The sequence below is a fragment of the Cottoperca gobio genome, chromosome 12, assembly GCF_900634415.1.
Source record: "Cottoperca gobio chromosome 12, fCotGob3.1, whole genome shotgun sequence".
In the NCBI taxonomy this organism is placed as follows: domain Eukaryota; kingdom Metazoa; phylum Chordata; class Actinopteri; order Perciformes; family Bovichtidae; genus Cottoperca; species Cottoperca gobio.
Genome location: NC_041366.1, coordinates 10,673,066 through 10,686,139, shown reverse-complemented (window position 1 = coordinate 10,686,139; position 13,074 = coordinate 10,673,066). Strand labels below are relative to the sequence as shown.

The following is a 13,074-nucleotide window of genomic DNA, read 5'->3' as shown; positions in this document are numbered from 1 at the left end:
CCGCTTTAGTGTAGACTGAATTACCTCAACTGTTGGATGGATTGCCATGTGATTTGGTACAGATATCCATGGTGCCCAGACGAGAGATCCTAATGATTTTGGTAATCCTCTGGCTTTAACTCCAGTGCCACCAGCAGGTCAAAAATGTTATTTCTCCAGTGAAATATCACTACATCTACTTGACAGGTTGCCGCAAAAATGACTTATATCTTTTAATCATTTCTTTCCTTGAGGTTCACATTTATGATTTTAACTGAAATGGATTGCCATAAAATTGGGTACAAACATTCATGTTCTCCTAAGGATAAATTGTAATAACTTTAATTTGTCCAGTATTTTGGTTTATGACTATATACTCCAAAAAGTAATGACATTTAATTTTAATTAGCACATGTTAGCATGCTATACTGCTAAAAATACGATGAACATGGTAAACTATCATACTTAGCATCAGTGTGTTAGAATTGTCATTATAAGCATGCTAGCATGACTGTACTCTTAGTCTTCTTACTGTATATTTGGTCTAGTTAGTTATGGTAGATTTCCTGGTATAGTATGACAACTGCAACTAATAATGAAGACATTTCTAATATTGGTAATCTTTCTTCATCTTTATACTTTTTCTTGCAGACAAGATATGAAGTTACGTCCCAGCAAGCTACAGGACACTCTGTCTACAATGTGAACCGCTTTCGATTGCTGGAAGAGAGAAACCGAGCTCTGAAGCTTGAGGTAGCCACGCTTCGCCAAGAGAAACAGCAGTATAGGAAACTGGTAAACTTCCCACTCGTGTGTGTGTGTGTGTGTGTGTGTGTGTGTGTGTGTGTGTGTGTGTGTGTGTGTGTGTGTGTGTGTCAGGTGGTCTCCAATGGCAAGGTGTGCGAGCGGTTGTCTTGGAAACACGCCCATTTGCAGGAGTGTAGACAGACTGGCATGGGGGAACTGACATAACATAATGGCTGCTTCTGGTATGAGACTCAATGGCTTGAAATTAGTTTTAGTAAAATGGAGTGAAACCTGCATGCTACATTTGCGTTTACAAACAGTTTCAGTTCAGTGTCGCTATAAGGCTTAAATAGTTATCCTCTAATCTAAACATTAACACCTTTCTGTTTATAGTGGAATTTGTGACAACCTGCCCAGTGGGAGACTTTGTCCATCTTCACAGCCAAACACCTTGGCACAAACCATGTCTGTCACCATAACGAACATGCAGTAGTCAGCAACATAACTCAATAATGTTATATAATTGTGTGTGTGTGTGTGGTCATGTCTTTTTCATATATGGGTAGATACTGTTGGATGTAGTCCAGCTGGGTGCCTGGCAGTCTTTTTGCTGTCACTGCTGACAGCTACACTATCACAGACTGCATTATGGTCATTCATGCAAAGACGGACTCAGCTATGGATCAGTTGGACTAAGAGAAGCTCAGTCATGAGAGTGGGCTTTCTCATGCAGATATACTCTGGGCTTATACTTATTGAAAGAATAGAAACGATGGCAGTGATTCACATCCATCCATTTTGACTTTACTGCTAAATTAATTTTCTTCCTGTTCATTTTCTATTAGGTTCAGGAAAATGTGAAATGTGAAAAATATTTATAAATGGCTCTCGATAATTAACAGATTCACAGCTGGACTAAATGAAGAGGGTGATGGTCAAAAGATGCGTTTGTCTAGTACAACCAGACAAAACACTCGTTAGAATGAAGATATACGATTAAGAGATATTCTGGTACAAAACGCACACAGCAGATGGCTGATTAGCTTGCTAGTTAGTTATGGTTTGAATCAGGGGTGGGGAACCTTTTTCCTATCAAGGGCCATTTTATTTTTTACAACATCCTTTGAGGGCCAAACTAATTATTGAACTCATAACCTCTGCACATCTTTTTAAAGACACAGCCCATTCATTTCACTTTTCTTTTATGCTGTGCAAAAAAGCAACTTTTTTATCCATGTATCTTTCTGTTTTATCAGAAATCAGCAATCCTTTATTTGTCCCACAACGGGGATATGAAGTATAAAGGCAGTAAACAATAATTATTAAATAGAATAAAAAATAATATAAGTACCAAGAGGTTGATAGAAAATAAAGTGAGTATTGTAAATGTCAGTGATGATTGCACAGCAGTGGTGGAATAGTCTGTTCTTGGTGTGGTGGTCTACCTCTCTATCTGTCCATGTTTGTATGTTCCGCTCTGCAGAGACCTGCTTGTTGGGCCAAACTCCGCCGAAGAGCGTTAACTTTATCCAAACGCACTCGTCCCTTCAGCTCGTGCAGATTGGATGTTTCGTGCAGTAATGACGCTCAAGATTATTTTTCATCACTGCAAGCGTGTCCGCACAAACTAGACACACTGGCCTTTTACTTCCACATATAAATAATCGTTCGTCCATTTCTCCTGGAAAATGCGACATTCCACATCCACCTTTCTCTGTTTTACACTCGCCATGCTGCGCTCGCTGATGTCAATGACCGTCTCGCTTAATATTGAAGTTTGACATGACGTGACCACGTGATGACACGTTCCTCTCATGTTGTGTTCAAGGACCCTGACCGTGGCTAGGAAAAACAGTCAGTTGCCGATTTATTCTATTGGTGCCTAGATTATTTTGTGTTTTTTTTTCTAGTGGATATTTTTGCGTGTGTTTATGAATTACCTCGAGGGCCGGATCAAATGGTCTCGCGGGCCGTATACGGATAAAGGCCACCCCTGGTTTAAATGGATGGCTTCAGGCTCAAATCTATTCTATATTACTACTGCCCAATCTATCAGTTGTCATTGTAAAACAAATCACATACCTGGTCACATTTTATCAGCATGACATATCTTGTTTCCAGCTCTGTTGCACAGGATTATGATGGCTGCATAACATTTAGCTATTTCTAAATGTACAAGCAGCCGTAGTTATCCTCAAAGTTACTATGACATTATAACACCTGTTTTAAAATTGCTCTTATGACATGTTGTTTTTTCTGTAGAAAAACAAGAAAAGTATGTACTTCAAAAATGACATTTATGTAATATAAAAGCGGCTATAGTCAATATTTTTGTATAAACAATGCATCGCATGACTACTTCCATGTCAAAGGGGCCGCTTATATTCACTTTGAAACTGGAGCTATTGGATTCAAATTCGCCAGGTGGACAGGAAGATGACACAAAGTGAATGCTAATGTTGCTCTGTATCTGCTGGATGTGTGAATAGGCGACTGTTTGCCAACCTGTTCACAATGTCAACATAAAAGGTGATGATACGTCAGTGCAGTGTCCACACCCAGATCAATGAAACTGGCACCGCCATTTCGCTTTATTCCTTTTTTGTATAGTTAGGTAAATGGCTGTCGGTTACAGTCGCATTCAGTACTTGTATCGTTGAGAAACGGATTTCATGGGGCACTTCAACTAGATGTTCTTCCAATGCATCTGTTATTTTGCTACCAAAATGGAAAGGGAAAATACTGAAAGGGAGGACTGCTTCCTAGAAAAACAAACAAACAAAAAGCTTTAGACCGGTTGCCTGGAAACAATCTGTGATGGACAGTTGGAGAAGGGTACCTTCGGTGAGGAATGACCTTCTGTGTGCTGTGTGGCTGCTGCTAAAAGGCCACAGCTGTCTCCCTGGTCACTATCCCTATGGCAACGATTGTGTACTGCTAGCAGCTGGCCCACTCAGATGATAGTCCTCATGATGATATGGGCTGTCCAACTGTGAAGAGGAACAACGTCTAATCAATAATCCTTAATAGCTGTGTTGTCTCAGCTGACCCAGTAATCTCAATTTGAACTCCCTCTAATCAAAGATGCACACACTAACCAGGGTTAATAATAGTCTAGTGTAATGTAACACAAATCAGCTGGAATACTACCTCTGCCGCCCGCAGGATATTTAGAAAATTCTCATTGTTTTGACTCACATGGCTGTTTTAACCACTGGTATTAGACGGGGGTGTTTAAAGCTGAAGTTTGTATTCTTTTCTTAATTGAGTTTATCTCAGACAGTGATCTTTTCAGATGGCTCAAGTTGTCTCTATATAACTACTAATTATCCTCTTTTACCCGGTCCATTTCACATTACATTCCTTGTCTTTACTACAAAATAAAACTACTGAGAGCTATAGCAAAGCACAATAAGCTTTACCCTTTAAAATTGTCTGAAAATAAGAAGTATCTTTTACTGTGCACAATGTGAACAGAGCTATGAAACAAATGGGTCATGCTTTGTAGATCAAGCATCAGCCAACCTGTATCTAGTCCTATTCCCTTGAAGGAAGAGTCTCGACAGGCCGCTACGACCTGCCGGGTAAGGCATCATTTGGCTAGCTTTTGGTAGCCTTGGACTTTAGATGAAGGTACATGGTGAAGATGCTCATAAGACCATTTTGTAACCTATAGTGAACCTTGTTAATCAAGCTGCTACATTTGTTTCTTTCACCTCTATTTAGTTGTGATTTGGGCAATGCAACATTTTAAAATGTATGAAACAACACATTTAAGACTTGTAGCAAGCTAATATTCCTCCACAATAGGAGTTTTTATCCATTATTCTAGGTAATCAGATTTTGAAACTACATAAGTTCCTTTCAAAATAAGTAACTTATTAACTTTATTATTTAATTTAATTATTCTGTGTTATAGGTCTATTAACACAGAATCATCCATGAAAAGTCTTTAAAGACCTCCACCAGCTCTTTTCAATCTTCACAATGCATACAGTAATATTGTCAATTAAAAGGTCACAGCTCAATGCCTATGTAATTATTCAACTACAAAGGTCATTTTCAATAATTCATTTGTACTGAAATGTGTTCATTGTACCCCACCCCCCAAATAATAAAAACACCACCGTCACACCCAAAGTCAGTGTGGTCTATTAGATAACACTGTAATAGCTCACGCAGCCAGCCATGAAAACATGTTAGCAGATTAGCTTGCTAGGTGTAGTGCTAGCTTTGTTCATGTTATCCCGGCCTTTGAAGTTGTAGTAGTCTATTGACCCCCCCATCTGTGAGCCTCTTTATTGCTTTTTCTATTTATCTCAGCTCTTTTTCTTCTCACATCTCATCTGTTCTCTCTCATCCCTTACTCTGTCTCTCATAAATTGCACATCTTTCCCTCTTTCCACTCTGCCTATACATTTGTACTCTCTGTTGTCCATCATTCTTCTCTCCCCCCATTGTACTTCCTGTCCTAACCTCTTTAGTGCCCCCACCCACTGAACTGGCCTGTGCAGCTTTATGCCTGCAGTAATTTAAGCAGATTTGATGTATATCAGGGAAGGCTATGCCAGCCTGTAATCAAATTTCAGATATTTTCTGATAGTTCACTCCAGACACAGATTTTGAAACGAGTTATACTTTCTTCCCGGTAGTGAGTGGATAATACTTAAATGATAACAACAATTTCATTTAATTTTTCCTTATGATTATTATTACTTAGGAAATAGCCACAGCCACAGTCAGAATCTGCTGCAGTCTGATCTATCGTGATATATATATATATATATTTATATATATATATTTTTTTTCATTCCAATGTGCTGAAGATAAATAAGACAACTGAACTGGCGATGTTTTGAACCTGAACAGATGCAATTGATATCAGAGGAAGATGTTCTGTCTATTTTGATGCTTTTGCAGTGTTGCCAAACACCGTTAACTAAACGCAGTCAACAGCTTGTTCCTTCATTTCACCTGCACACAGGCGCGGCTCTCTGCACCCAGTTCACCCCTTCATTCAGGATGAGCCCACCGAAGAAGGGAATCTGTAAAAAATAAAAATAAACTAGGCCAACACATGAGTATATATCTATAGATATATATACATATATAGATTTTATATATATATATATATATATATATATGTGTGTATATATTTATTGTGACTCATAATTGACATAGCCACAATTATTAATGTACCTCACAGTGCTGCTTCCAAGGCAACTGCTGCTTTCATCCTTCTTTGAGTTGGAGCTGGCTATAGAAATAGCAGTAAAACAAATCTGTGAATAATGGTTACAGAGACACATAGTTACATAAATGTCCAGCATTGGCTTGATTTCAGAGCATGCACTGACGCAAAAACAAATTTGCCGTCCATCTTGTGAGAGCACTGAATCATATTAGCTTTAAAACTGCAGGGGAAAATAAATTCTGTTGCATCAGAAGGAAAATGTGCTAAAAATATGGCACTGTCAAAATGTAGGGCCCTCCTGGATTAATTGAAAATCCCCTTAACCGGATTAAATCATTTTAGGGGCTAACTGTGGTATACCCACACTCACACTCACACATACACAAGCATGGACACGCATGAGCCCCCCACACATAAGCTGATGTCAATATGATATAATTACTCATTGTGACAACGAAGTGTAGGCAGTGTGATAGCAAGTGTGTTCTGTGTTGTAGTTAAAGGCTAAAAGCTGTGAAACTGTGAGGATTAGAGTTGGAACAGACCAAAAATGGAATAATTGGTTGCATGGGGATAAAATTGAGCCCTACAATTTATGCATGTAGAATTCAAGTTTGGGTAGTGTTTTCAGAAAACCTTATATTAAAGCAGTATCTTAGCAGGGGTTCTATAAGTCTACAAGTGTGGAGTAAAATTACAGAAATGATACTAGTAATTGCACCACCTGTAGCCTTGAAAGGTTGCTGTAAAATCTTTGTATTGCTTGAGAAGATTGCAGTTACAATATATGTTTCTCAGCCATTCTAGCACGGGATTGCTCTATGGGTGGCCGTGTCAATCTGTTCATCTGTTACTCAGTCGGTCCACCACTTTAGCGCAGAATTAAATATCTCAACAACGATTGGATGGATTTCAATGAAATTATGTTGAAATGTTTAATTTCCTCAGGATGATTTGTAATAACATGACGATCCTTTTCATGTAGCACCACCATCAGTTCATACTTGATTTGCAACACTACCTGCAGAAGACCTCCAGGTTATCCAGCATGCCTTTGCCCAGACATACAGAGCCCTGGGCCTAGCCTTAAACATTAAGGAGAACATCAAGAAACATCTACCCATTAAACTAGACAACACCGCTCTTGAACACATTGACCACTTCAGCTACTTCAACAGCCTTCTTTCCTTAAAAGCTGGCATCTACTCTGAGGTTAACCATCACCTGATTTGTGCCAGTGGAGCCTACACCGGACTCAAGAAAAGGAGTGTTTGAAGACCGAGACCAACAGGCCCAAACAAGACTCCTGGTTTACAGAGCACTTATCCTCCAAACCCTCATGTATGGAGCCGAATCATGGACCACCTACAGCAGGCACCTGAGAGACCTGGAACAACACCATCAAAGATCATTGTGAATGATTTTGAGGATCAGCTCGTAGAACAGATGCACCAACATCAGTGTTCTGTAGGAAGCCAAGATGTCCAGCATCACCACCACAATACTCACTGCACCAAAGTATGTGGATCGTCGATCGGCCTCTTCAGCCATCTGAAGACCCACAAGTTAGACGACACAACTTCAGCAGTCATATTCGCATCGAGTGAGTATTTCAAATGTGTGGCATCTCTGCTGAAAAGTGACACAACAGAACTAAAAGAACGTTTAGTCGTTAAATGTTGACTACTGCAGTGCCAAAAATACACAACAGTTTAAATGCTCCAACATGGAATAAAATAGACTTCATTTACGTGTATATTATATACGTAAATTATAAAGTGTATCAAATGTGCAAGCACACAACATCATGGTCCATCTGCAGGCATGTACCTTATGTTCATTTTAAAATGGAATTGCTGAGGACCACTATAAAGGATTTATGAGACCCAAATTACAGTAAAATACTCTTTAATTCTCTTTAATTCAACATTTTACACAATTATCTTTCAATAATCTGATGGCAGGCCTTTTCAGTGATTGATACAACACTTGCCAGCTAAAGCTATACTCTATTTTTGAATACCATCAACATCATTATTAAATGTGTGTATGTTAGTAAATCAATCAAGACATTGTTCAATTAGTGTCATGGCTTAAGACAGGGAGCAGAGAACAGGAGGGAGGATCTATCCGGCACCAGCCAGAATCATCTAGGCTGCTGTCATTTCTGTGAATTTGGCAGACATGCAGGAAGGTCCAGACTGAGGCTGTACAGGGCAGCTTTCCAATAAACCATCCTTATTTGTATCCCAGACTCCAAGATGTCTGTTTCCTATTGCCAACGATACCTCTTCTCCTCACAGTAGCGTCTGATGTAGCTGATGGTTGTAGCAGTGGAGCTGGCTGATTAATTCAACAGAGTGGATTTCCGCAGCTCGCTGCACACGCGTATAGTGCGCGAGAGAGAACGGGGGAAATTGAGCAGAGGAAGAGAGCGAGAGCGCATAAGAGAAAAGGAGAAAATGATGGAGGAAGGGTGTTAAGGAGGAGGGTCTTCGGGGGTGGGGAGAGTGAGAGGAAAGGGAGGATAGGAAAGAGAGAGTATGTGGAGAGGGGGCGGAGGAAAGAGAGGAAGAGAGAGAGAGGGAGAGAGACACGCAGGCCCCGGAGCTGCTACTGATGCTGCTGCTGCTGCTGCTGATGCTGCTGCAGCCGTTTGACAATTCCCCACCCAGAGAGAGCAGGGAAGAAGGGAGGAGATCAGAGCAAGCAGGAAGAAGGAGTAAGCGACACCTCAGTCAAGATGCTCCTGTGCTAGCCAACACACACGGTAAATACCAATCCTTTACCACCACTCTGCTTCCTCTTTACTGCCGCTGTATATCTCTGTCTCTGCATCATTGGCTCGAGTGTGTTTGTGTTTGATTTAGCTCTGTTGAGTCCTATACATAGTGCACAGGGTTAGCATAGCCAAGCAGCTGGGGAAAACCTGTCTGTGCAGCTGCTGCAGGAGGAGACAGATGTCCACAGAGAGGTGGAAAGGAGATTTGGATTTGTACATTTTGTCTCTTCTGGGACTTAATGAGGAAAAAGCTACCTCCAGCTTCTCTGTTTCTTGACTGTAGCAGGGCCACCTGTTTGGAGATGTGTGGGTGTGTGCCGTATGTGTTGAAGGGTGGGGGTGGGGTTACGGCGTATGGGTCTAATGATGCGTCCAGGCTTGTAAAGGTTAGTATGTGCATGTGAGACTGTGTGTGTGCATAGATTTTTCATTAGAGTGTAGGATAGCGCTGCCTTTTCGACTGCTGTCAAAAGATGAATATAATCTTTCCATCGTACGTGTGCACATGCACGCATGATTTGTAAAACGGCATATGTAGACACATGTGCACATGGACACCTGGACACACTGGGAGAGAGACAAACATGTGGTGCTTTGTCAAACTAATTGATTTTGTGTGTGTGTGCTTTCACGTCGACCCCTGTAACCTGAGCTTTTCCTGGTTCCTGCCTGCTCAGGGGTTGCCAGGTGTTGGTGATGAATATTAACCCTCTCATGGCTGACTGACACTTGCTCTCCTGTTATTTATCCTCATGAGGCAAAGTCTCTTGCAAAATATGTTTGTGTGTGCATGGCAAGCTGGTATATTCTATACACTCGTTTGCCTGTTTATTAGGTGCACCTAGTTATAAGTGATGCAGTCTATTACAACCGCCCTTCAATTTCTACCTTCATGTTCATTTTCTGTTAACTGTTTAAGAGAGATGGTACATTTGCAAGATATTGTTTGAAGTGTATCCTGTTATATTAAGAGGTGTTTCTTTTTAATAATTTTTGTATTATGTTTTTTGGAAATGTTGCCTTTATTTGACAGGACAGTGTAGAAATGGGGGCAGAGAGAGAGAGAGAGAGAGAGAGAGAGAGAGAGAGAGAGAGAGAGCGGGACATGCAACACAAGTCTCAAGGCAGGAATCGAACCCCAGACTAGCGATTATATGGCATGCACTGTAACTACTTTGCTACCAATGCACTGTGTTAAAAGGTGTTTGTAATATGTGTTCAACTCACTTTATATTAGGGTGGGCTATATATTAGGAATTACTCCACACAAAATACATACAACACCGTTTTCCTTATTGACATGATAAATAGACCAACATCACTTTTTCTCCCATGTTGCTGCCCACACTAATTATTGTGTCCGTAGACTGTTTAAAATAAATGGTAGTTTAGAGGCATGATAGAATAAAGGCATAGCAATGCTTATCCCTCCCAAGCTCCACCCTCTCGTCTAAACATGGTCAATTAAGGCTCCAAAAAAACAAGATGGCATCGGCCAAAACTCGAGGTTTCAAAGCAGTAGTCCACAAACCAATGGGTGATGTCATGGTGACTACGTCCACTACTTATTTTTTCTTTTTAAGATTATGTTTTGGTTATTTTAGCATTTTATTTGACAGGACAGTGTAGAAATAGGGGGAGAAGGGGGTATGACGTGCAACAAAGGTCCCAAGAATCAACCTGGGACATTGTGGGTATATAGCATGCACTGTAACCATTTGGCTACCAAGGCTCCTCCTACTTCTTTTATATTCTTCAGTCTATGGTTGTGTCTTTATCTTTGCTCCCAAAAAATATCATTGCTGCTTCTGTAAGCGTAAAACACATCACTTCCTAAGTGCTGGAGGATGTTTCATGGGAACCAGGTGTGTTAAGCAGGTGTTTAGAGCTGCAAGGCTTTAAAGCCTTTACCACTGGTGTCAATGACAATCACTTACTTTGGTGAAAAAGTTTGAAAAGACTTGGATAGCACATGAAACAACTGGGCAAGGTTATGCTTAGACTTGGGTGACCGTTAGGTATAAAACAGTTTTGCAACAAAAGAAAACTTTACTCACGTTTCTTCTCATGTCTCAATGTAATCCTTTCCTGGTAAGAGAAAGTAGTCCTATCGAGCATGTGTGACATGGAAGTGGAAGTTTTCTCTGTTGGATGTGTGTGTGATACTATCTATACTTAGATGCTATGCTTAGAACAAGTGTGTGTCTGTATGTTAGTATGAACACGGTTTATATACATGAATCATACATATGTTTGAATGTATGGCTGTGAGTGGGTGGGTGAGAGACCAAAGGAGAAATATGAAGAACAGAGAAAGAATCTGTGCTTAGTCTCTTCTTGCAGCATTTTGCTTTGTATGAGCGATGTTACTCTCTCTGTCTCTCTCTGTCTCTCTCTCTCTCTCTCTCTTTCTCTGTCTCTGTCTCTCTCTTTCTCTGTCTCTCTCTCTCTCTCTCTCTCTCTCTCTCTCTCTCTCTCTCTCTCTCTCTCTCTCTCTCCTCTCTCTCTCTTTCTTTCTCTGTCTCTGTGTCTGTCTCTCTCTCTCTGTGTCTATCTCTCTCTCTCTGTGTCTATCTCTCTCTCTCTCTCTCTCTCTCTCTCTCTCTCTCTCTCTCTCTCTCTCTCTCTCTCTCTCTCTCTCTATGCCTCTGTGTGTGTCTGTCTGTGATCTTTTGTCTCTCCTTTTCATTTTTTTAGGTATTAAAATAGTGTCGGCGAAAATCTTATATACTCCCCTAATCGCGCTCCTCTTGCACCATTCTCCTGTTTCTTCTTCCACTTCTTCATCTCCATGCGGCAGACTGGTTGATAGTACCAGCTGACGTTCAGTTGGATGCCAGAGGGCGAGAAGGAGAGAGGGGAAGAAAGAAGATAGAAATGAAACTTGTGTTTTCAGTCTCATGGCTGATTTCCTTGTTCCTCTCCTGAGATTATCAGTGAGTCTGGCAGCCAAAAAACACCCTCCTTGACTAATCAAAGATGTTCCTCGAGACAGCGCAGGCACTGCAATAATCCCCGAACAGAAGCAGCCTCTGAGGGTGTGGCAGCACATATCAATAAACACGTATGTACACATGCACTAACATGTGGAGACAAAGAGTTATACATCAGCATACCTACCGTGTACTTTACACACAATCGCACATTTCCTCGTTTACTCTGGATTACATGCCTTCATACACACTCCCCCACATTTTCACTGTATTATTAACAGAGTGTGTCCATGCGGGCTTACACTTACTGTCCTCTGCTACACACCCACATCGTATCGAGTCAACTTTACTACGTGTATTCTTTTTTGTACACTATTTTATTGCTCGGTGTGCATCTTTGGTGTACTAACTAACTAATTCATCCTGCAGGTTGAAAAAGCTAATAAATTAGACGCCTTTTGTTTACAATACTTGTACGCTTGCATTCAGACAAATCAAAGGGCATCAGATATGTTGAATGTGATACTTCATTGCTACTTTTTTTATCATCTTGACACTCCATACCTGAAATAACAGTTTCTATAGCAACCCCATCATCCTCACCCCCCCCCGTGTGTGTGTGTGTGTGTGTGTGTGTGTGCGCGTGTGTGTGTGTGTGTGTGTGTGTGTGTGTGTGTGTGTGTGTGTGTTATTGATTGCTAGCATACACGCTATATCTGTTGATGTCATTTAGCCAGCGGGGGAAGCAGAGAGGGAAACAATAAAGGAACATTTCCTCCGCACATTTCCTGGCAGCTTCTCAAGATACACAGAAGTTATATTACAGGAAAGACACAGAACACTGCAGAGGGGAAAAGCAAAAGGAGGAGGGTGGGGCAAAGAAGGATAGTGAGAGGGAGTGTAGGTAGTAAATGGATGTCTGAATACAAATACAGTTTAATAAAACCTATGACTTGCACTTAATTTATCTGGTCATGCAGCTGGTGTACATGCACCTTTCCAAATGATTCCCCATGTCATGACATATATAGGTGCAGATGAGTATTTAAGCACTGATTGACCTGTTTAATTAATTTGATAATATTCTTGTGATATTTATTCAATGTGTACAAAACAAATGCATTTTTAGATATTTTCCAAGGCTTCACCACATGTATTTACTTTTTATCTGCAATCTGCATCACTTTACTGACAATCAATTAAGGACAATTGCACAGAGTCCTCTGGATGACATCACTAAAAGCCTCTATACAACCCTCAACCAAGTTTTATAAAAACAGTTTTGGCATATGTGTAGGATAATGTAGCAGCCTGTTTGGTTTTGTATCGCTACATTATTTCCACCATGGCATTCAAATCAAATCAAATCAAATCAAATTTATTTGTATAGCCCAATATCACAAATTATACATTTGTCTCAGTGTGCTTTACAGACTGTA

At 40.5% G+C, this 13,074-nt stretch overlaps 1 protein-coding gene across 1 annotated transcript in view; it reads left to right on the top strand.

Moving 5' to 3' along the window:
• LOC115016536 (RIMS-binding protein 2-like) overlaps nucleotides 1-13,074 on the top strand; it is a 69,147-nt gene that overhangs the window by 12,439 nt on the left and 43,634 nt on the right. Inside the window, 1 exon segment of the mRNA XM_029444329.1 lies at nucleotides 631-774. Coding sequence (XP_029300189.1) covers nucleotides 631-774 — 144 coding nt within the window.